General features: G+C 64.3%; 1 protein-coding gene across 1 annotated transcript; it reads right to left on the reverse strand.

The window, feature by feature from the left end:
- Nucleotides 1-6575: 6575 nt before the first annotated feature.
- IRS2 (insulin receptor substrate 2) lies at nt 6576-10571 on the reverse strand (the record flags this gene model as incomplete). The annotated part of the gene is made up of 1 exon (XM_084234914.1): nt 6576-10571. The coding sequence occupies one exon, from the start codon at nt 10569-10571 to the stop codon at nt 6615-6617; it is 3957 nt and encodes a 1318-aa protein (XP_084091040.1). The 3' UTR covers nt 6576-6614.
- Nucleotides 10572-23035: the final 12464 nt, after the last annotated feature.

A 23035-nucleotide genomic window follows, 5' to 3' on the forward strand; every position in this document is an offset into this window, starting at 1 on the left:
CTTGTCGGGGACTCAGCACCTTCCGTGGTGCTTGGCGACCCATCTTCGGCAGAGTGGGGTCCCATGGGGGCCGCGGGGGGCCATGCGAGGTGCCAGGCTCCTCGGGCCACTACAGCGTCACCCAGGCCGGGACCAGACGCCACCCCCGTCCTCCCGGGAGGCCCGCCCAGGCTCCACGCGGGACGCGGGGCGTCGGCGACACACGCACAGGACACGACGGGAAGGGGCCAGAGGGAACCAAATGGCCCCGCCGCACCTGGAGCGTATCGCTGACCCCTGGGCCAGAGGGCCCCGCGTGGACGCTCGTGCAACCTGACAGAAGACGCTCGCTCGCGCCAGCTGCCAGGGGAGGGCGCAGGTCAGAGACCCGCCTGCTTGTGCTTAGGCCTTGGCTTTCACGTCTACTGTTTCCACAGTGTTTATTACTTTTCATGTTTTTTGTTTCCTCATCCAGTCAAAGTCAGCGTCCTGAAGCTGCCTGTAAGAGACCTGAATATTCTAAAGAAAGAAGATACAGTTTCTTGCAATTCTGCCACCAATATGCACTGAACTGCAGTCTCTGCGGCGCAGGACGGGGCTCCGGCAGCTTCCCCGGCGGGGCCGGCAGCTTCCCCGGCGGGGCCAACAGCGGGGCCTGCGCGTGGCTTCGGGCCTGCGTCTGGCCTGAGACGGGCAGCTCCGCCCCGGAGGACAGAGCAGAGGCGCGAGGCCGGACGCACCCAAGCGGCATTGAAACCTGCACCCGGACGGCAGGGTCAGTGGCCGACACTGGGGTCTCCCCTGGAGGACGCTCGGGGCGGCGTGGGTCCACTCCTGACCCTCCTCCCTGCCATTTTTTTTACAAGCAGGCGCATGACCGCGCGCTGCCAAGCCTCCCCGGGCAGAAAGCCCGGCCCCCGGGGTGGGGGGGCACCAGCGCCCGCCTGGTCCCCGACAGCGGGTCTCTGCATTCTCCACTCCGGCTTGAAGCAATTCACTGACATGCTCCGCGACCCGGCCGAGCGCCACTCCCGGTGCTGAACTGCCGGAGCGCACGTCCGGGAGAGGACGCCCCGGGCAGAAGAGCCCCCGCCCCGCTGCCGCTTTAATGCCGTCGCCCTCCGGGAGGCGGAGGGTGCCCGCCCTGGGTGTGGCAGCGGCAGACGTGAGGTGGCACAGGGCCCGCTTTCCCAGCGGGCCCCGGTCTCCCGGTGGGTGGCCAAGGCCGCGCCGCTCCCGGCGAGGAACGCGGAGGGGAGAAGAACGGAAATAACCGTCTCCCAAGGGCGACGAAGCCCAAGCGTGAGGGGAAGGCTGCGGAGGGCGCTGACGGGCCCCAGGCAGACCCTTGGCGCCCGGGGCGGACGGGGCGAGGCCACGGCCCGCGAGGGGCCCGCGGGGCTGCTCCTGGGCGCGGTGTGGAAGGGGCAGGTGCGAGCGCGCGTGGGGCCCAGCGTCACCGCGGGCAGGACCGCGCCGGCCTGAGCACACCCGACGCCCTCGGCGGAGCTGGAAAAGCAACTTCGAGCGAATTTCGTATTTTTCTAGTCCAAGGGAAAGGAAACGGGGGCCACTAAATTGACTACTTTGTTGCCTGTGAACTCGCCGCCTGTAACTGTCAAGTCGCGGATCCCGAGCCCTGATGCTCGCAGCTCCTGGCCGTGGCCGCCCGCCGCACCCCGCCTCTCCCTGCCTCGCTCAGCAGCGCCCCCCGAGGCCCCTGCGCCATTGGCAGGCGGGCATGGGGGCAGCTCCACCCCCGCCTCGAGCGGTGGCTTTGCCAGTTCAAGTCAGAAGGGAACCTGCAGTGACCCCCCCCAGGAATCCGCCTTCGAGGACCCCAAGAGCCCCGCCGCCCCAAAGAACACCTGCCCGGAAGACAACAGGACAGGGGCCCCGCGAACCTCGCCCCTCTGGCACTTTTCATTTACTGTCCCCCAACACCCCTCGTGGGGGGAGATGCAGACACCTCCTGCTGGGAATCGCCCGCCCCAGAAGCCTCCAGGAGCGCAGGCGGCTCGGAGCCGCCGGGGCGCAGATAAGAGAGTCCAGTTACGTTTTCCCGGAGCCTCTAAGGTGAGCGGGGAACACCTGACTCCGAGCTGCCCGAAGGAAAACAGGAAACCTCCGCCTGGCGGGGTCTGATACCAACAGTTACCCGCCTGGGAGCCGTGCTTCTGGGGACACGCGTGGGGGGGGCTTCGCAGAAGACCCCTCATGCCCACGCTGGCGCTGCAACCTCTCGGCCCCCCACGGAAAAAGAAAGGTTTATTTTAACACAAGCAGCTCAACGCAAACGAAGCCACGCAGCCATTAGCCCGCCCACGGAAGGGGAGGACACGGCTGCGGGTTTTCCAGACGGCAAACGGGGCGTCCCAATTCTATCAGCCCCAGGAAAGCCCAGAGAGCAGGGGGCTCAGGGCCCGAGGGAGGAGGGTGTGTCTCCTCTCGATGCATCCCGAGGCAGGAGTAACGCTGCCACTTTGAAAGACTGTCTGTTCCAACGACACGTTCTCGCCTTGACAAAGTCTCAACCCTTCCACGATTATAAAGGGGGGCAGAAGTGGGTCCCCCGTAGTTCAGGATCAGGGTGCTATTTTCCCTAACCGCTGCCTTACTGCTAGTAAGAGGGGGACAGCCTGGGGGAGCGGAGATGACCGGCCACGGAGTGCAGTGCGGGCGTCTCTGAAGGGGTGCTGCGATTTCGGGGCCCCGCGGGGTTCTCTGAACACCCGCTGCCAGAAGCGTCTCTCCTGCCTGAACTCGCGACTTCAAAGCCACAGAATCAGCGGAGTAACGGGTCCACGCGCTTCCTCTCAGGGAGGTGGATGTCCACGCGCAGTGCCGGACACCAAGGGCGCGGCCAGGTCACCCCACTTCACAGATGGAGAAAGCAAGGCCGCGCATCCCGCTCCCGCCGGACCAGCCAGACCCGGCCTGCCGCCCCGCCCGGCGCCCCCATGCTCTCCCGCCGCGCTGCTGCCAGCTCTGGCGGCTGAGGCTCGCGGCCACGTGGCTTCATTCAGAAGTCCGGGCGCCGTGGCCGCGGGAGAGGGCAGGGCAGGGCAGGGCTATTATCTTATTAGGCCCAGAGCTGGCCCGCGACAGCACCACCGCGCGCGAGACGAAAAATAAAGCCTGTGGTTTGTCAAGCCTCGGCTCTAAAAATACTCCAGGGCTGTGCTCGCCACGTCAGCCCCCAGCCCCGCGGCCACTCACCCCGGGACGCCGCGACAGCAGCGGGGGAGCGCGAGGCGCTCCCGGCCGCAGAACCTAAATACAGACGCCGCCGGCGCTGAGCCCCTCTATCTGCCGGTGCAGACGCGCCGGCCAAATTTAGAGTAAGAGCCCTGAGGAGGAAACTCAGCTGGCGCGTTTCATGGTACAGGCACAACCGCACGCCACGTTGGGAAGTGAGCTTCAAGACGCAGGCTTCAAGTGCAGGAAAATGGGGGCGCGTTCCCAGTACCCCTGCGGCACGAGCTGACTGCTGGGAGGCTCAGACGCGCGCACGCACGCACACTCGCTGTCCGAAACCCTCCCCTGAGCCCCGAAAGAACACACAGGAGCTCTCATTGTCTCGGGACCGCCTGCACACGTATCCACACGCGCAGAGCTGCGGCGCCCCCAACTCTCTAATTAGCCCCAGTGCCGAACCCACCTTTCTCCCCAAGTGTGTCTGGGGCCTTCAGTCTTTGTCACCACGAAGACAAGCACCAAACCCTGCCCGAGTGGCCTCGGATGCTCCTCGAAGCCTCGCTGATGAGGCGTCCGGCGTGGAGGTGGCGCAGGGGGCAGAGGCCCGTGCCAGCGCCGGCACCACCCCACTCAGGCCAAGCTCCCCTCCGTCTCGTCTCCAGGCTCCGCTGCCTCTTCCTCCCGGACCCCAGCGGGACCCTCGCCTGCCCAGGACTTGCTACTGGAGCACCCGCGGTCCCCTGCGAACCCCGGCTGTTAGCCGGGGCGTCCACCTGCCTTTCTAGTCACCCGGCTCTGCACACGGCTTGGGCGCCTCCCTTCCCACCCGACGGACCCCGAAGCGCTCACTGCAGACACAATGAGCTCCTGACAGATGGGGTGCGGGCACTGTGGCCGCGCTCTGCCCTTTTCCTCCTCACAGGGCCATCCCCACACCCCGTGCGTGCGGCCCCTATAACAGCAGCGGCCCGGGGACTGCTCGGTCCCCCGCGACAGGCAGGCTGCTATTCTGACCTCAGAACCCCGACTCCCCAGGGGAGAGGACTCACGCTGCGCGGGCACCCACAAAACAGTCGCTAACTAAAAGCGCCGCGCAGAGTGAGATGCCCAGCGTGGCGGCCTTCCGCGGGGTCAGCCTTCCGAATGTACCGGCTTCATCAGAAAGGCCTGGACCCCCGGGGCTGCAGGCTCAGCCCCAGCCTCCGCCCTCCAGGCAGGCACCAGGGCTCGGGCCCACCCTCTGCCGCCTGCCCCCTGCCTGCCCCCTGCCTGCCCCCCTGCCTGCCCCCTGCCTGCCCCCTGCCTGCTCCCCTGCCTGCTCCCCTGCCTGCCCCCTGCCTGCTCCCCTGCCTACTCCCCTGCCTGCCCCCTGCCTGCCCCCTGCCTGCCCCCTTGCCTGCCCCCTGCCTGCTCCCCTGCCTGCCCCCTGCCTGCTCCCCTGCCTACTCCCCTGCCTGCCCCCTGCCTTCCCCCCTGCCTGCCCCCTGCCTGCCCCCTACCTGCTCCCCTGCCTACTCCCCTGCCTTCCCCCCTGCCTGGCCCCTGCCTGCCTCCCTGCCTGGCCCCAGCCTGCTCCCCAGCCTGCCCCCTTGCCTGCCCCCTGCCTGCCCCCTGCCTTCCCTCCCTGCCTGACCCCCTGCCTGCTCCCCTGCCTGCCCCCTTGCCTGCCCCCTGCCTGCCCCCCTGCCTTCCCTCCCTGCCTGCCCCCTGCCTGCCCCCCCTGCCTGCCCTCCCTGCCTGCCCCTGCCTGCTCCCCTGCCTGCCCCCCTGCCTGCCCCCTGCCTGCCCCCTACCTGCTCCCCTGCCTACTCCCCTGCCTTCCCCCCTGCCTGGCCCCTGCCTGCCCCCTGCCTTCCCTCCCTGCCTGACCCCCTGCCTGCTCCCCTGCCTGCCCCCTTGCCTGCCCCCTGCCTGCCCCCCTGCCTTCCCTCCCTGCCTGCCCCCTGCCTGCCCCCCCTGCCTGCCCCCCCTGCCTGCCCTCCCTGCCTGCCCCTGCCTACTCCCCTGCCTGTCCCCGCTGCCTGCCCCCTCCCTACTCCCCTGTGCGGACGGTGCTATGTTCTCAGGCTGTTTTTCTGATGAGAATCAGATTTCAGCAAAATGTCCTCCCCCGGCCACCTCGACCCATCTGGGCCCGCAGCTCGGCCGCGGAGCTTCCGCGGTCATGTCGCCGGCCGCAGCTAATCCCTCGGCTCTGACATACCTGTACGGGCTCGCTCAGCGCCACCGCCGGCAAAGTGACCTTGGGCCGAGAGCCCGCGTTCACGGCACGTTCTGGCGACTTGCGACTCGCTTCCTTAAACGCTGACGCGCCGGCCGCCTGCTACGGCCGCGCCTCCCTCCATCCTCTATGCTCCGGTTTACTAAAAGCGTGGCGGCTTCTCCTCCACCCCGCTCCGCCCCCCGCCCCTCCCCTGGCACCTCAGGCCCCGCAGAGCCCGGGAGGCGATGCGCCGGCTGGATGGGGCATCACGGAGCGGGTCTGTTCACTTTACCAACAAAAGCCGGACGGGTCCCGGGTCACCAAACTCACTGTGGTCACCACCTTGGAGGCCCAGCAGGTGAGACCCTAAGCCAGCCCCAGGGACAGCAGCCAGCACCCCGGTGTTCAGAGGGGCCCCTTGCAAGCCAAGCCCCCCACCTCACAAGCCCTCACAGAAACAGCGTGGAGGGCAGGGGAGGTGGAGCCCCGCCCCGCCCTCTTCTCCCTGCCGGTCCCGGCTCAGCCTCCAGAAGGCAAGGCCGCGGCCAGCTCCCCCGGGACAGCCGACGGGGACCAGAGGACACCACCGGCCCGTCCCACCTCGCTGTTCCGGAAAAGCCCGAGCCGCCCCCCAGGGCTCCTCCGAGCACCTGTTCTGTCCGCACCTGCTGGACGCCGCCTGGGCCGCCAGGGGCGCCCTTGATGGGCCTGGGGTGGCGGACGGCCACACCTCAACCTGCTCAGGTGAGTGACGGCGGAGGCCAGTCCGCCCCAGCGCAGCCGCCCTCCCGGCCACACCCCAGCCAGCACCAGAATCCCCGGGCTCGCCCAGCCCTGCCACCACCCTCCGGGGCTCCCCTCTGGGGCAGGCGGGGAGCACAAGCTGGAGAACCACCTTCAGAAAGCCTGGGACGCCAGGTCACCCGCAGCCCCTCAGGAGACGCTCCCTGACCCAAGGCCCCCGGTTTCTGTAGGGCCAGTAAAACGGCCAGCGGCTGCCCGACCCCCGAGAGCACCCGGGCCCGGACGATGAGCCCCGCGGCTCGGCCAGAGCGGGGCCCAGGCGAGGGGGCTGAGGCCGGGGCGGGTGCACCGCGGTGCTTCCCAGGGACCTGGGGTCGGAAGGCCGCGGCCCCCTGGGCTGCGGAGCCCGTGCCGGCGCGACCAGGAGGGCCCTGGGGCGCGAGGGCCGGCTGGACGAGAGGCCATCCAGCCTGGGGGGGAAGCCCCGCGTTTACCCGCGGCGGCCACAGGGGCCGGGGCCAGGGGACGAGGGCCCCGACGCATCACCTGGGGTGGTGCCGCTGCTCCGTGGCACCCGGGTCCCCGCCCCAACGGGAAGGATCCTCCCGCCCCCCCGCGGCAGGCCCCGGGCCTCACCTTTCACCGCGGCGGCCTCCTTCAAGTGGTGGGACAGGAAGTCGATGCTGGCGTAGGTGCTGGCGGGCGGCAGGGCGCCAGGGCCCGCCCCGCACATGCCCGCGGCGCCGCCGCCCCCCACGGCACCGATGAGGCCGCCGAGGCTCCGGGCCCGGCCCCAGCCGCTCTTGTCCCCGGGCTGCGGGGGCGGCTCGTCCCGCACGTCGATGGCGATGTAGTTGAGCCCGTTCTGGAAGCCGGCGGAGGTCTCCCGGCGCATGGGGGAGCCGCTGCCCCCCGGGCAGCCGACCAGGCCCCCGGGCTGTCCGGGCGTCCAGGGCCGCGCGGGCTGGGGGTGCTGGGGCTGCACCTGGCGGGGGGACACGGGCGGCGGGTCCTCGCCCCCGGCCAGGACGGCAGCGCCGCCGCCGCCCTCGCTGCTTTTCCTGAGAGAGACGTTTTCCACGGAGGCCGAGTTGTGGCGCTTGGGGTTGTGGGCGAAGGAGGGGGACACGGGGGTCACAGTGGTGGTCGAGGAGAAGGTCTCGGAGCTGTGGCGGCGGCGGCCGCCCTGCGGGTCCGCGCGGATGACCTTGGCGCCCCGGTGCGGGTCTGGGGGCTGGCCGGCCTGCAGGAAGGCCTCCACCCCGGACACCTGATCCATGAGGCTCAGCCGCTTCATGCCGGACGTGGGGCTGGTCACGCGGGCACCTTCCGGCTTCGGGGGCGCGGCGATGGGTTGCGGTGGGGTGGCGGCCACGCCAAAGGCCATCTCGGTGTAGTCACCAGTGTCCCCAGTCTCCGAGGACGAGGAGGAGGCAGCGCCGGGGCCCTGGGCGGCGGCCACCGGAGGCCTGCGGTACAGCTCCCCCGGCGGGGGCGGAGGCAGGGCGGCCGGCTGCAGGGCAGCGCCGTGGGCGGACGGGCGCGGGGGCAGCGGCGGGTACGGCAAGGGACACTCCGGGGACAGCAAGGCATCCAAGGAGCCCACCGGGTCCCTGCTCTGGGCGGCCGGCCTGGGGGACCTGGGCGAGCTGAAGTCGAGGTTCATGTAGTCGGAGAGCGGGGAGCGCTGCCGGCTGTCGCTGCTGGTGCCCGGGGTGCCCGAGCCCAGGGAGGAGGCCGGGCTGCCGGCGGACAGCAGCGAGGACGACGAGGCGGCAGAGGCCAGCAGCGGCGGGGCGGGCGATAGGCGCACGCCGGCCTCGCCGAAGTCGATGTTGATGTACTCGCCGGGGCTCTTGGGCTCGGGCGGCAGCGGGTACTCGTGCATGCTGGGGAGGGTCTGCAGCCCCTCCAGGGACAGGCGCGTGGGCCGCACCGCGCGGCAGCGCTGGCTCAGGAAGCCCTCGGGCCGGCCGCCGCCCGGCCTGGCCGCCGAAGGCACTGCGGGGTGGACAGTCGGCGCGGTCTGGCCGCCGGCCGCAGGGGTCAGCGGGCCGGCCCGCGGCTCCAGCCGCTCCTCCTCCAGGATGCGCCCCACGGGCGAGCTCATGAGCACGTACTGGTCGCCGGGGCAGGCGAAGGGCGCCTTGGGGGCGCGCGGCAGCGAGCCGCAGCAGCAGCCCGGGAAGCCCGGCAGCGCGTCGCCGCCCGGCCCGTGCAGCGCGGCGGGGAAGAAGTCGGGCGGGGTCCCCGCGGGGCCCGCGTCGCCGGGGGACATGTTGAGGTAGTCCCCGTTGGGCAGCAGCCTGGCGTCCGCGCCCTCCGCGGCCAGCCTGGCGCCGCTCCACATGCGCATGTACCCGCTGTCCTCCGGCGAGCTCTCGGCCGGCGAGCTGGCCTTGCCCGCGGGCCCCAGGAAGGCGCGGCCGGCGGGGGCGGCGGGCGGGGCGCGCGGCTGCAGGATCTGCTGGGGCGCGGACACGCTGGTGGGGCTCATGGGCATGTAGCCGTCGCCCCGCAGCGCCGCGCCGGGCGTCATGGGCACGTAGCCGTCGTCCGCGCCCTGGGGGCCGCCGGAGCCGCGGCGGGCCCCGATGCGCACGTCGCCGTAGTCCTCGGGGTAGGGGTGGTAGGCGGCCTGCGGCGAGGACGCGGGGCAGGCCGGGCAGAGGCGGCCCGCGCTGCCCGCGCAGCTGGCGCGCATGAGCGTGTACTCGTCCAGCGAGGCCGAGGACGGCTGCGGCGCGGGCCGCTGGCGGGCGGGCGCGGTCAGCGAGTAGGTCCTCCTGCGCAGCGCGCGCTCCAGGTCCGCGGCGCCGTCCCCCGAGACGCGGCGGGGCGCGCGGCCGCAGGGGCCCCCCGGGGGCCGCTCCATGCTCATGTAGCCGCGCAGCTCGGGCGGCGGGGGCGTCCCGGCGGCGGACTCGGGCGTGTCGCTGCGCGGGCCGCAGAGCGCGCGCGGGTCGCCGGGGCTGGAGCCGTACTCGTCCAGCGACATGAAGCCGGGGTCGCTGGGCGAGCCCGAGGCCGAGGCGCTGCCGCTGGAGGGCCGCGGGCCCGCGGGCAGGGGCGGCGCGGGCGGCAGCGCGCCGGGCGGCGGCGGGTAGGAGCCCGAGCCGTGGCCGCTGCTGGACGACAGGCTGCCGGGGCTGGCGGCGGCCGGGGGCGAGCGCGCCACGGGCATGGACATGGAGCGGCTGTGCTGCAGGCCGCCCCCTGCCGGCGCCGGCGCCGCCCGGCCCGCGCGCCCGCCGCAGCCGCCGCTCAGGGTGTGCGAGCGGCTCAGGGGCGCGCGCGCGGGCGCGGGGCTCAGGGGGCTCCCCGCCGCCGACCCCGGCCGCGCGCCCGCCGGCCCGCCCCCCGCCGCCGCGCCGCCGTCGCCCTCGCTGGCCGTGCGCACCCGGCAGGCGCCGCACGGGCCGGCGGGCGGGGTGGCGGCCAGGCTGTCGGTGCGCGAGCGGCGCACCAGGCCGGTCTGGCTCGGGGGCAGGTTCACCAGGTGGTGGTGGCGCCGCGCGCCGGGCACGCTGATGGGGTGCGTGGCCGACGAGCCCGACGACTGGCTCTTGCTGCGCGGCCGGAACTCGAAGAGCTCCTTGAGCGCCTTCATGGCCTCCAGGATGGTCTCGTGGATGTTCTGCGCCACCACCGAGTCGTCCGCCTGCATCCACAGCTCGCCGGGGCCCGTGACGGCCGAGCGGCCCACCTCGATGAAGAAGAAGCTGTCCGAGTGGCCGCAGCGCCGGATGTTCATGAGCTGCAGCGTCACCGACGGCTGCTCGCAGTTGAGCTTCACGAAGCCGACGGTGCGCGCCGACAGGCACAGGCGGTACACGCCCGTCAGGTTCTTGCTCTGGCCCAGGCCCTTGGGCTTCAGGTTCACCTGCCACACCTCGCGGTAGGCGGCCGCGCCGGGCGCGCCGGGGCCCCCGTAGCCGTCGTCGGCGCCCGCCGAGCCGCCCAGCGCGCCGGGCAGGGAGGCGCTGCAGGACGCGGCGCTGGCGGCGGCCGGGGGCGCGTCGGCCGCGCGGCGCTCGCTGACCAGCTCGGTGAGCGCGCGGTACCAGCCGTCCTGCTCCTGCTCGTTCTCGGCGGCCACGGCGAAGTACTCGTCGCGCGTGTAGAGCGCGATCAGGTACTTGTGCTTGGCGTCCGCGCGCTTGTTGATGTTGAGGCAGCAGTCGAGCGCGATGACCCGCTTCGGGGCGCCCGCCTTGCTCCGCCACTTCTTCTCGCTCTCGTAGTACTCGAGCCGCGGCGGCTGCGGGGCCGCGCCCCCGCCCGCGCCCGCGCCCGCCTCGTCGCCGCCCGCGCCGGGCCCGCGCAGCACGAAGAAGCGCTTGTGGCCGTGGCGCTGCTTGCGCAGGTAGCCGCACTTGCGCACGCCGTGGTTGTTGTTGTTGTTGTTGTTCAGGTTGGGCGCCCCGGCCGGCGGCGGGCTCGCCATCGCGCGCTCCGGGCCGCGCCGCCCGGCCGGGCCGGGCGCGGGGCGCGGGGCGCGGGGGCGCGGGGGCGCGGCTGCCTCCCGCGCCGGCCCGCCCGGGCGCGCGGCCTCGGGCCCGCGGGGGGTCGGCGCGGCCCCCGCGCGCGCCGGGTCCGAGGCCGCGGGCCGCGGGCGCTCGGGCGGCGGCCGGGCCGAGCGCCGGGGTCCCCGCGCCGGGCCGAGCTAGGGCGCGCGCCGCCGCCCCGGGCCCGCCGCCGCGCCGCGCTCCGGGGTGCTGGGGGGCGCCCGGGCGCCCGGGGCCCGCGCCGCCGCCGCCGCCGGGGCTGCTGCTGGGGCTGCTGCTGCGGCCGCCGCTGCCGACGGCGCCCCCGGCTCGTCGCGGTCCCCGCCGCGCGGTGAGTAACACATCGCGCGCGGCGCTGCCCCGAGAGCAGCAAAACAACACGTGACGCGTGACGCGCCGCGCCCCGCCCCGCCGCGCGCATTGGCGCCGCGGCCCCCGACGGACGGCGCGCGCGGCCAATGGGCGCGGGCCTGGGGGGGGCGGGCCGCGCCCCGCCCGCCCCCCCTCGGGGCGCGCTTCCCGCCGTCCCCTCCCCCCCCGCGGGTCGGGCCCGGCCGGCCGGCGGGCGGGGGCGGCGCCCCATTAATCAGAGGCTCGTTGTGGAGCCGGCGGAGGCGCCGCCACCCAGGGCGGGCGCGGGGCGCGGGCGCGGGCGCGGGCGCGGGGGGCGGGGGCGGGGGCGCGGCCCCCCCGCCCGGGACGCAGCTAATTGGCCCCGAGCTTCCGCCGGGCGCGGGGCGGGGCGGGGCGGGCGGGGGCCGCGGCGGGGGCCGGCGAGGGGGCCCGGCCGGGGCGGGGGCGGGCGTGGGGGCCGCTGGGCGTGGGGGGCGCTGAGCGCGGCCGGGGCGGACGCCGCCCGGGGGCCCCCAGCCCCTCTGGGGGGCCAGGGCACCCCGGCTGGGGAGGGCGCGCCCGGTGGCTCCCGCGCCCGGCCCGCGGCTTGTTTACGCGCAGCCGCCGGTCCCCGCGAGCCGCGGGCGGTCGGGGCGCCCCTTCCCGGAAGGAGAGCGGGGGGCGCCCCCACCCCGGCCGCGCGGCTCCCGCCCGCCCGGGCCCGCCCCCGCCCCCGCCCCCGCCCCCGCCCCCGGGCCGCGCGGGCCCTTTCCGGGGCGTCCGCGGCGCCATTCACCGCGGGCTCCGGGGAGTGGGAGCCGCCTGCGCGGGACGGAACCGGGGGGCGGGGGCGGGGGCGGCGTCCAGCGCGGGGGGAGGCGGGCTCGGGCCTGGACGCCGCGGGGAGCGGGGAGCGGGACCCCGCGGCGGGGCCGGGGCGCGGGGATGGCGGCTCCGACCCGCGCGCCCTGGGCGGGCCTTGACCGGCCCCCGGAGACGCCCTTGGAGAGGCGCTGGCGAGGGCTGCGCCCCGGGCGGGGGCTCCCCGAGCCACTGCGCAGGAGGCCCCGCAGCGCCGGCCCTGCAGGCCCGGGGGCCCCGCTCGCGCCCCGGCCGGCTCCGCGGGAAGGGGCCAAATAAATCAAACCTTTGTCTGCTCCCTCCACGGCCGCGTCCTCGTGAAGTAACTGGAAACAATTAATGTTGGTGGGTTTACCGAGCCCTGGGAGTTTGCTTTGAATGCCCTTCCCGTCGACGAAAGTCTCTATTTTAAATGTAATTAAATCTAAGGAAAATAATTTGATTGTGGTTTTGGAGAGGGTGGCGCGCTTTCAGCCGCCTTGTAAACGCGCGCCTGGAGATTCTGCCAGGTGATTCCGCCGCCCAGGGGACCCCAGACAGACAGACAGACAGACAGCGTCATTATTTGAGCAGGACACGGTCAGGCTTATTGGGAAGAGCCAGTCTGGCATCTAATTTGCCCTGAAGAGGTAAATTTAGAGTCCGTCTTCCTTTTCTGCCAGGTCTGCAGCAGTGCGCTTTAAAGTGTGCGCTGCGTGTGCACTGCCTGCATGTGCTGCCTGCGCGTGTGCACTGCCTGCGTGTGCTGCCTGCGCGTGTGCTGTCTGCGTGTGCACTGCCTGCGTGTGCGCTGCCTGCGTGTGCGCTGCCTGCGTGTGTGCACTGTCTGCGTGTGCGCTGCCTGCGTGTGCACTGCCTGCGTGTGCTGCCTGCACGTGTGCACTGCCTGCGTGTGCTGTCTGTGTGCACTGCCTGCGTGTGCGCTGCCTGCGTGTGTGCACTGTCTGCGTGTACGCTGCCTGCGTGTGCACTGCCTGCGTGTGCTGCCTGCACGTGTGCACTGCCTGCGTGTGCTGTCTGTGTGCACTGCCTGCGTGTGCGCTGCCTGCGTGTGTGCACTGTCTGCGTGTGCGCTGCCTGCGTGTGCACTGCCCGCGTGTGTGCACTGTCTGCGTGTGCGCTGCCTGTGTGTGCGCTGCCCAGAGTGCCCGTGCGGCCGTGCCTGGCTGTGTGGGCCGGGAGCCGCCTTGACGGACATCGAACTTGGGTTTTCTCCTCTTTTTGGTGCTTTTCGTGTCACTAGACGTGAGGAGAGGAGGGACTTCTCGTGGAGCAGGCGGGACCCGAGCGCCATTTGATGGCCCTGGCGATGCCTACGACCCGTGTGACAGGTGTGGACGGGCCTGCCCTAGCCAGTGTCCCGGGACAACCTCTCTTTAGCACCTCGGGATGAGGATTTCTTCTGGAAAAGCCTCTTTGACCACTTTCATTTTTTATGATGTTGACTTTTCAGCCAAAGTCTGATTTTCAGGTATTCACTGAATATTTGAGAGTTGGGCCCATCGGATGCCAACAAGTGTCCTCTTCGGCGTGTTTATTGCAGTGTTAAATGTCGCTTTTTCACGTGCAGGTGTCAGAAGCTCTCAGCTGGCAGCTGGCGCTGCCCCCCAGCCCCCTTGGGCCCTGAAGCAGAGGCAGAGGAGGGAGTGGTGAAGACGCACCACCTTTCTCACCAGGCTTCACCCCGAACATCACAAACCTGGCAGCTCTGTGCCATTCTGAGTCCAGGACCCTTGCAGCACGCGTGGGGGAGGGGCCCGTCCATCCTCCCAGACAAGGCCAGGACACCAGCCGTGTCTGTCATTCGAAAGTCCCCACCCTCTTCGGCAGGGGAGCTCGTGGTATTTCTCCTTTTCTATCGCCAAATAAGCTATTTATTTATTTCAAGCTTGCTCGGCACCTATGATTTTCCAACTGTTCTCCCATACTTTTTCAACAAAAGTCAGCTCCCAACACCTGCCAGCTTGCTCTCGGCGCCGGCCTGGGTGCCGCTCCCGTGGCCCGTTGCCAGCGAGCCGCCCGGATGAAGCTTCTCCTGCTCCAAGATCTTTCCTTGGAAGCTCCTTTCTTTTCACAAATAACCAAATGGCCCTATCTTTCAGCAAGGAGTGTTTTTGCTTGTTTGTTTTTACACAGAATTGTACTCAATGATTCCTTAACTAAAACATAGCGTCTTTCTGGAATAATTTAATTGCCTTTCATAAAGTAGTCAGTTTCATAAAATGCAGAGATTAAAAATGCCCCACAAATTCATAATACAGATAATTCATTACCATAAATTTCATTAACTCTCCTCTCTGTTTTGTAAATGAAAAGCCTGCTCAGGAGAAAGGTAAATGGCATTTAAGTGCTTGTGAGCTGGTTTTTTTTTTGTTTTTTTCAGTTTGTAGCCGATGGCCCAGTGGAATACTAGACGGCCAGTTAGAAAAACTTGCATTTACAATGTGGTTTTGGAGGTACGGATTTTAACTTCAGAGGTTGCTGTCGCGGGGTGTATCTAGGTTGTAAACAGAGTGGCAGCATATTTTATTAAACATTTTCCTTTATTAAATAAATATTTTGGTAGCTCATCTAATCAATTTCCTTTTCTCTAATGAGTGACTTTACAAACGCAGACTTTTTCTGATCCAGAACTCACAAAAGGGACATCCTACACTCGGCCAGCTGGGTTTTTTTCACAAATATATTTGCTAACATGTTTCAACTGACATTTCACAAGAATTTTGTAACATGCCAATTATGTGCAAGAATGATTTACAAGAAAGAATGTAACCGCTCTGGATCATTCACTGCCCTGTGAGGTGCTGCAAAGGGCTCCATGCAAGAAATACAGACTGGGTCCTATCACTTCTTTGGCAATTATGAAGACCTTCCACTTTCATATTTATTTGGACCCTCCAGTGATCTTTCTAAAATACTCATTTGGTGGCAAGGGATTTTCTAAAATAATGGTCATTTCATTATCATTTACTCTTAAAATAATTCTTTTGAAACATGTTTGAATTGAATGGAGAGTTTAGAAAATTGGACATTTATATAGTAAGGCACAAGCATAGGTGACCCAATACTCAAAGCATTTTCATTTTAAATATAATTATGTTGGAAAATAAAAACATAACCAACTGATTACAAAGTGAGCGGTTAATAACTTAGAATTCTTCATTATCTTAGTAAGAATAATTAACTTTAATTCACCTATGGAGTGTACTGTGTTTGAATTTTGAGAATGCATTTTTAGATTAAAAAAAACAACAGAAACTATTTTCCCAAAAGCCTTTCCATGATGGAGACGAAAATGTCACAGTAATGACGGCGTGACGTCACTGAACCATAAAAAACAAAGAGGTTCCTTCTTAGAACATCCTTCTTCGGTGGAGCCCCCGGCCCCTTCACATGACACACTCACGTTTTGCATGTCTGAGGGCTGCCTGCTCGTACATGCTGTTCATGCCGGAGCTGCTGGGTTGAGCTTTTTTTGTCATCATGGAACAAAATTGTCCACTTCTCAATCTGCAGAGCAGGAGCAGGTGACAGAAAAGAAGCCTCTAGAATGACACAGCTATATTTCCGGGGAAGGGGGGGGGCAGCAGGGAGGCTGATGGGGGAGTGTCCTTGAGCGAAGCACGAATGGTTGGCAGGGGCGGCTCAGCCTGCGTCCACCGATTGCACTGTTTGTTCCAGGAGCAAACTTTCTCCCTGTTTGTGCAAACTGCCGGGGGTGGGAGGACAGGGCCCACCCCACCTCGCCGGGCGCCTGGGGAGCCGGAGTCTGAAATCGCTGGCTCTTCTGCAGTGGCTCGGTGCTGTTTCTCCTGGCTTGCCTTGGAGCTGTTTGCTAGAGTTGTTTTGAAATCCAGCCTGAAGGTAACAGAGGAAATGTGCCCGCTCTGGTGAATGCTGCCACCCACTGGCTGCGCTCCCGCCCGCCGGGCTGCGCCGGGAGCCGGCCTTGCTGCAGAGGGGCTGCAGCAGGTGCACCGTGGCCTTGCGCAGGTGTCTGAGACGTTTTCAGGAACAATATGAGATAAAACAAAGAAATATCGATGGCGAGGAAGGGCGATAGGAGGTGACAAGTGAGGAACTTGCCTTTCTGCGTTTGGGTGAGTGTTGCCCTAGGTCACGTTTTTTTTCTGACATTTGACACCTCATCTTGCACTCACCCAGCGCTGCACCCGCACAGAAAGTGTTTCCCTGTCCCTTCACGATTTTAGAAAACTGCCTAACAAAATTTCAACAAATGAATCTTCAATTATTTTAGAATGGTTATTTTGTTTTCCTCGCAAACACTCTGGCACATTTCTCCACTAAATTGCCCTATCAGTCTCAAAGTTGTTTTAGAAAAGCCGAAATCCTCTTGAGAGAGATTGAACAGCAAAATTTGAAAAGTCTGAAGGGGGAAAGGAGGCTATTTTTAAAATTAGAAATAAAAACATTTCTAAAACTATGAATAGCAAATGACAAGAGGCATCAAATTGGCTCTTTTTGGCTGAAATCATTTGAACGTACATCCTCGTGACGTGTGCCAGCTCTCAAAGGTTCCTCGCGTCTTCGTAGCTGCTTTAGTCTCCAGCTTTAAGCAGTGCCCGCGGTGGAGACATCCAGTCAGTGACGGTGTTTAGAGCTGAGTGATCCACACAGAGTGACTAATTGGCTGCCAAACATGTCCTTCGGGGTGCTTATGTGGATTGAAAAAAAAAAAAAAGCCCATACATATAGAATAGCAACAATAATATTATCTAATGAGAGTCATTTATCCGAGTATTCACAAACGCTATGGCATTTGCTTCTCACTAGTCTGGAAAAAATAAAACTCTATCATTCCCCCACACGCCAGCATTGTACAGCGCGTGCTCTAACACCGCTGGGAGCAGAACCTCAATCTTTTCATTCCCCTGCAGGGGGGAGCTTCACTAACCTGGTCCTCAGGCACCTTCCACGTGCAGGAACCATTCGCTGTTTCAACAGGGCTTCTCCTTTTGCCTTGTTGAGCGCACTTGCAGCAGGAACATTAGCTAAAGGGACCTGAGGACGTATAGATCTGTGAGTTCACAAGGAAATAAATAAAGCAATAACTGGTTAAATGAAAGCAGATGCCATTCATTGCCCTTCCCGCTGACTGTTAAGGGTTAGCTGGAGATTTCAGTTCAGATAAACACGTTCTGAGAAGCACCAGCGCGCGCAGCGGCCTGCGTTTTCTTGTTTGCTGCTGCTGGACGGCCGGCCGTGTGGCCTCTCGGCGGGCTGAGAGAGGAAAATAAGAATTCTATTTTGGAATTTCTTAGAATTATATTTTAACTGCAAGAATTCTTTTTAGGTTGTAAACAGCAAAACGAAAGTCATTTCCCGCTACTATTTAAAGGCACACAGACCGGGAGATGATATTGATATTTTGAGATTTGAGAAGTTTAATTTTTGTGAACTTTCCCCTAACTTTAAAACAGCCGCACACCAAGAGTGCATTACAGTTTCAAGACGCTACCTACATCCCTGATAACATACACATAAAGGGGTCATTCATATTCAAATTTTCGCTTAGTCTCCTGGTTCAAAGTCACATTCCTTTTTAGTTACAGGATAATAGAAAAGCAAGATCCTCCTTTTTATGCAGATGAATTATGTTTATGTAAATGATAAATACCTGTTTTCCACAATTCATAACATAAAATTCAGTAAACAAAATTACTGGCATGTGTTAAGTGTTAAGCCAATCAAACATATTTTAGGATTATCTCCAACATAGGTTTTTATGCCTTTGGTTTTCATTGAAACAATCAGGAACCATTTTCCTTAAACGAGGAAGGTCTGAGAAGTTTCAGTTTTTCTTGTCCCTTTTGTTACAATGTTGTCACGTAGTTTGGAATCAAGATGCTGTGTGTCATAACCACGGGGCAGGTATCCTCGTTTCCTTAGTGCTTTCTTTTAATTCCAATGTTGCTGTTTAGCTTCTTCTGAGTGATGCCGGATGGGGGGAGAGCGGCCCTCATCCCTGGCTCCCGGGTGCTAATAAGTCTCTCAGGCCACGGCACGTGACAGGGAGACCCGGGAAGGGTGACGTGAGGATTGTTAGGAAACAAGCACTGAGCTCCGTCTCGGTTAAGTAGGACTCTCTTCTGATTAGATTTTTGTTTGCACCTGGAAGAAAAAAGGGGGTAATGAGAACAAGAGGTAAATTGAGGCAATTTTAAGATTCGTCTTGTCTCAAGCGTCCCGGTATTTCGCTTTCTAGCGCTTGGGTGTTGCTCGCTTGAGACTCAGGTTGCTTCGCAGCTGATCGCAGAGCCGGGTCAGCGCGGCAGCTTCCGGCTCAGACGTGAACGTGCGTGGTGTCCCCACAGCTCCTGCTTTTTTTTTTTTTTTTAAGATTATTTATACAGGAGCCGGGGTACAGGCCAGCGGTGCTGGAGGGTGAGAGGATTCACCCGAGACGGAGCGGGGAGCAGAACAGGCAGACGGACCCAAGACACTGCTGAGGGGAGCAGGGGGGAGACAGGAGGGGTCTGCGCGCCATGCGGGACCCTCGCCGGCTGGCCGGGGTCACACCCGCGCTGCAGAGGCTGCCGACAGCTTCACAGCGCGGCGCTCAACCCGCTGCGCCACCGGGAGGCCCTCACAGCTCCTGCTCTTACTCCGTGGTCACTGGGCGGGCATCAGCTCATTCCGAGGGGGGCCTAAGTCCCTGTCGTTCACACCAAAGCGTGTCTCAGAGGCGATGAACGTCTCGCTCCACGTCTCCCTGCTCTTTCCCCGCGCGTCTGTTTTCCCTGTAAGTTTTAACTAAGATGACTCTTCTCCCGGCTACATGCTCCTGCAGTCTCCAGCTAACCTCGTCGGAGGGGAAACCTTTCTTTCCGGGGGGTGATCCTGCTCAGGAGTGGATGTCAATGTCAAAACCAGCAACCAGTGCGCCATTGAAACATGTGCCCGTTTATGCACAAGGCACCTCCATCTAGAAGGGATTAAGGGCACCTGAGCCCGTGCCCACTTTCCGGGTCATCACTGGACACTTAGTGGGGGGTGAAAAGCAATCCTCCGAATTTTGTTTCGTGGAAATGAGTCCAACATCAGTTCTGATTCGTCAAACATCAGCGCTACCGCGTCGTCCACTTCTAGGGTAAGTGTTTCTTTAAGCGAACGCGTGGGCTGCTGCTCCCACCCAGGTCTGCGGCGCCAGGGCCACGTGTGGAATAACAGTGAACAGAAGAGTGGCGGGCACGGGGCAGCTGGTGGCAAATCCTCACTGACGCCGGGAAATACTTGCTCCATCTGCGCTGCCAGTAGTGCAAGCACCGGCTTTGCACGGGACGCCGCATGTGCCTGTGGCTACCACACGCACCTACCACAGCTTCCCAGTCACGCCTGCTGGGGCCGAAGGTCTCCCTGGGCTCACCGCTGCCCACCTCCTCGATGGGTAAGGGATATGCAAAGCCTCAGCTCCCCTTCCCTTCCTGGGGATTGAGTTGGCGGCCATCTGCCCGACGGGAGAAAGTGACGGCCCTTTGGGCTGCCAGCAGGTTTGCTGAGTCCCCGCTGCAGTGGGGAAGGACTCCCCGCTCGGAGCAGTGGCTGTGACACCCCTCCCGCCGCAGGAGCGGCCTCCCCCGGGCCTCTCCACCGTGGCCCGTGGCGCTTGGGGCAGGAGGGACAGACGCCGTCCTGCTCTTTGCTGTGCCGGGAGTCTCTGACCCAAGAAGCCGGGTCCTCTGCCACGGAGCCGCGGCTGCAGCTACCCCGTGGGCTGCAGGGACAGGGGGATGAGGCCCCAGACCCTGATGCGCCCTTGGGAAGCTCCTGTCTGCCGGAGGGGGAGCGGTTTGCAAACAGCCAAGTCAGAGGCCGCTGGTGTGAAGCACAGACGTGGGTCCAGTGACCGCGGGGAACTGGCGTCCGATGAAGTTGCATTCTATCTCCTTGGGTGAGAAGCTGAATCGTGCAATCGAGGGGGCGTATCTGGAAGACTCACCCGCGACGCGGTGAAGGTCAGCCCTGTCTCTGTCCCTAACCTGCATTTGAATCAAACATTTAAATATGAAACAAGAAATCCTACATGTTAGAGAAAATAAGAAATCTTGATAAATGTGATTTTCTGGAGCACAGTTCTGTGGGGAAGCGACAGTAGAAACGCCACCGCAGACGGCACACTGGGGAGCAGTTGCTGCGGCATCACAGCTGACATGCGCTCCGCGATTGTAGTAAATGCCTGCGTGCTCTTGGGTGGCAACTACAGAGGCTAAAAAATAAAATAAAATAAAAATAAAATGGGTGAAGGATCTCTGGGGTCCAGACTGAGCGCTCAACGGAGCCCTCAAAATCACAAATGCCCACGTCCCTGGCCCCAGCTTAACCTTGGGAATCGCTGGTCGGCCCCGACATGACTCCGCACATGGCATCCGCGGGTGTTGCTGCACGTTCACCCGAAGCCCAGGGGAGCCGCTGAGAGGCGCGGCGCCCGCAAACCCTAGACTTTGGGGGTGACGTCCCGTTGGGGAAGTTCACCGTTGGGCCAGGTGCTGCCGGCCAGAGGTCGCGGGGCAGAGGGAGCCCCCCGCCCCGCCCCACGTCTACTTGTGAGCCTGGAAAGGTCTGTCTTAGCAAACACAGCACATCACCGACCCACGCCGCCTGCAGCACTCCTCGCCACCCTCCAGGGGCCCCTGCACCGCGCCAGGACATTGCCGGCCCAGCCCCGTACCCCACCACAGACAGGTGCCACAGAGGGACACCAGGGACAGGCGCCACGGACAGAAGCTACCACAGGCGCCACGGACAGGCACCACGGACAGACACAAGGGACAGGCGCCACGGACAGAAGCCATGGACAGGCACCAGCAGCGCCTGAGGGGGAGCAGGAACATGATGCCCAGAGACCTTCAGCCCTGACCACACAATTATTACTAAAAGTGCAGGAGCCCTTCTCCCCATGAGGCCCCCTTCTCCCCGCCCCCTTCTCCCCACCCCCCTGCTCCCCACCACCCCCTTCTCCCCGCACCGCGCGCCCTTGGCCTTGAAGCAGAGACACGCCTGCACAGCTCCAGGGCCCCCCACCCGCCTGCGGAGACCCCCGCGCCTAGAGGGCCTGCTTTCTGGTCGCTGAGCACTACCTGGAGGCTGTGAGTGCCCTCCCAATGTCCCGGCCGGACCCCTGTGGTCATCAGGCGGGCCTGGGCCTCTGTGCGGGCCAAGCCTGCGAGCCGAGTGCAGCTGAGTCTGCGCTGACCATTTCAGGCGCCCGCGGAGTCCCCGCCCGGCCGTCGGGGCCAGCGCTCTCTCAGGCTCTGCTGCACCCCCTGCGCCCTGCACCCACCTGGCTGGCCGCTGCTTTCTTGCTGAAAATTAAGCTGCCTGGTGATGCTCTGTTTGGTGCGTTCTTTACCTGGGTACGTGGTGGCACAGGCCCGTGAGCCAGACCCGCCCGCCGGCGTCCCACCGCAGGGCGCCCCATGAGAGGGTCCCCGAGCCTTGCCAGCTTTCCACCGCAGCGTCCTGCTGTCTGCTGAATGTCCCTGTCCGGCCGCGGGCCGGAGCCTCCTGCCCCCCAGCGTGGCCAGTGTCTGAGACTCGGGCCATGGCTGCCTCGTGGCGGGTGCACCGTGGACACCGCACGGGGGAGGGGACGCTCTCACAACACAAACACCGATGTAAACCAGCATGACCGCAATTGGGGAAAAAAAGTAAAACACCCCCAAAATAAATAAAATAGCAAAATTCTTTTTAAAAGCTGGGCTCGTGCCTCCCTGGCGGTGCCGCGGGTGGAGCGCAGCGCTGTGAAGCTGTCCACGGCCTCTCCAGCGCGGGTTCCATCCCGGCCGGCCAGGGAAATGCCCACAGGGCGCTGCAGACCTCTCCTGTCTCCCCGCTGCTCCCCTCAGCAGTGTTTTCAGTCCTTCTGCCTGTTCTGCTCCCCACTCTGTCTCTGGTGAATTCTCTCACCCTCCCACGCCTCTGGCCTGTACCCCAGCTCTTGTGTGCATAAATAAATAAATCATAAAAATTTTTCATTAAAAAAATAATAAATAAAAAGCTGGACTCTTCCCTCGTGGGGACGCTCCCCTCCTCCGCGCTGGCGCCAGTGCCACCCCCCAGGCAGACCGTTGGCGCAGCCGGCCTTGGAGGGCCGGGCCAGGAGTGGGGCGAGGGCACGGTGCCTCTGGGCCTGGCGCTCAGCGTCTGGGAAGGAATTCCAAGTGACCCGGGTTTCCCGAGACAGGAAACTCCCAGGGTTTTCCAATTTGGAAGCACCTGGCTGTCCGCGCCCTTCTCAGTGTCTCGGCCAGTCCGGCTGAGCTGGCGGGGGCTTGGGGTGCGCCCCAGGCGCGGGCGCCGGCGGGAGGTCCTGGGCCCCACCACCGTGCAGCTGCGGGAAGGCTGAGCTTTCACCGACGTCCAGGCCGCGTAGAGCGCGTCCTGCCACGGCACAGCAGAGGACCCAGCGAGAAGGTCTCACGTGTGTCCCAAGGACGCCGCCTCTGAGGAGCACGTGGCCACGCTGTGCCCGAGCACGCGCAGACCCCCCTGTGACCGCTGTGCCCGGGCGCCCCACCCACGCGCACAGGGGAGGGGGCGAGACCCCTCTGGAGGTCCCTTTAAGGGCCAGACACACACCCGCAGAAATCCTGCGATGCCGAGCTGGGCTGCAAGGCTGCCCGCACCGGTTCGTTCCCCGGCCGCCGGCAAGGGAGGGTCCCACAAAAAAAAAGAAAAAGAAAAAGAAATCCTGCAATACTAAGAACTGGCTGCACTTTTTTTTTTAATTAATAGGCTATGATTTTTTAATCAGTTTTAGGTTTATAGAAAATTTGAGCAGAAAGTACAGAGTTCCTGATCTCCCCCCATGCCCTTCAATCTCCCCCGCTCCCACGCCCCCCAGCGTCCCTTACTGTTAGCATCTTGGATTAAGGGGGTGCCTTTGTGGCAGCTGATGAGCCAATGTGAATACTTCATTACCAGGCGAGGGGCACTGTTGGTGTGAGGGTTAGGGGCTGGCCTTGGTGCTGTGGGCTCAGCCCGTGCATAGCTGCTCACTGCCAGTGGGTCACACAGGGAGCTGCACCCGCCCCCAAGGCCCAGCCATGGCACCATTCTGCCCTCCCCCAACCCTGGGAACTGCTGGCCTTGTGCTGTGCCCTTTTGTCTTTTCCAGGATGTCATGGAGTTGAGGTCACACCGTCTGCAACCATGCACACACTCTCCCATGCACACACACTCTCCCATG

Source organism: Talpa europaea (assembly GCF_964194135.1).
Source record: "Talpa europaea genome assembly, chromosome: 6".
NCBI lineage: Eukaryota > Metazoa > Chordata > Mammalia > Eulipotyphla > Talpidae > Talpa > Talpa europaea.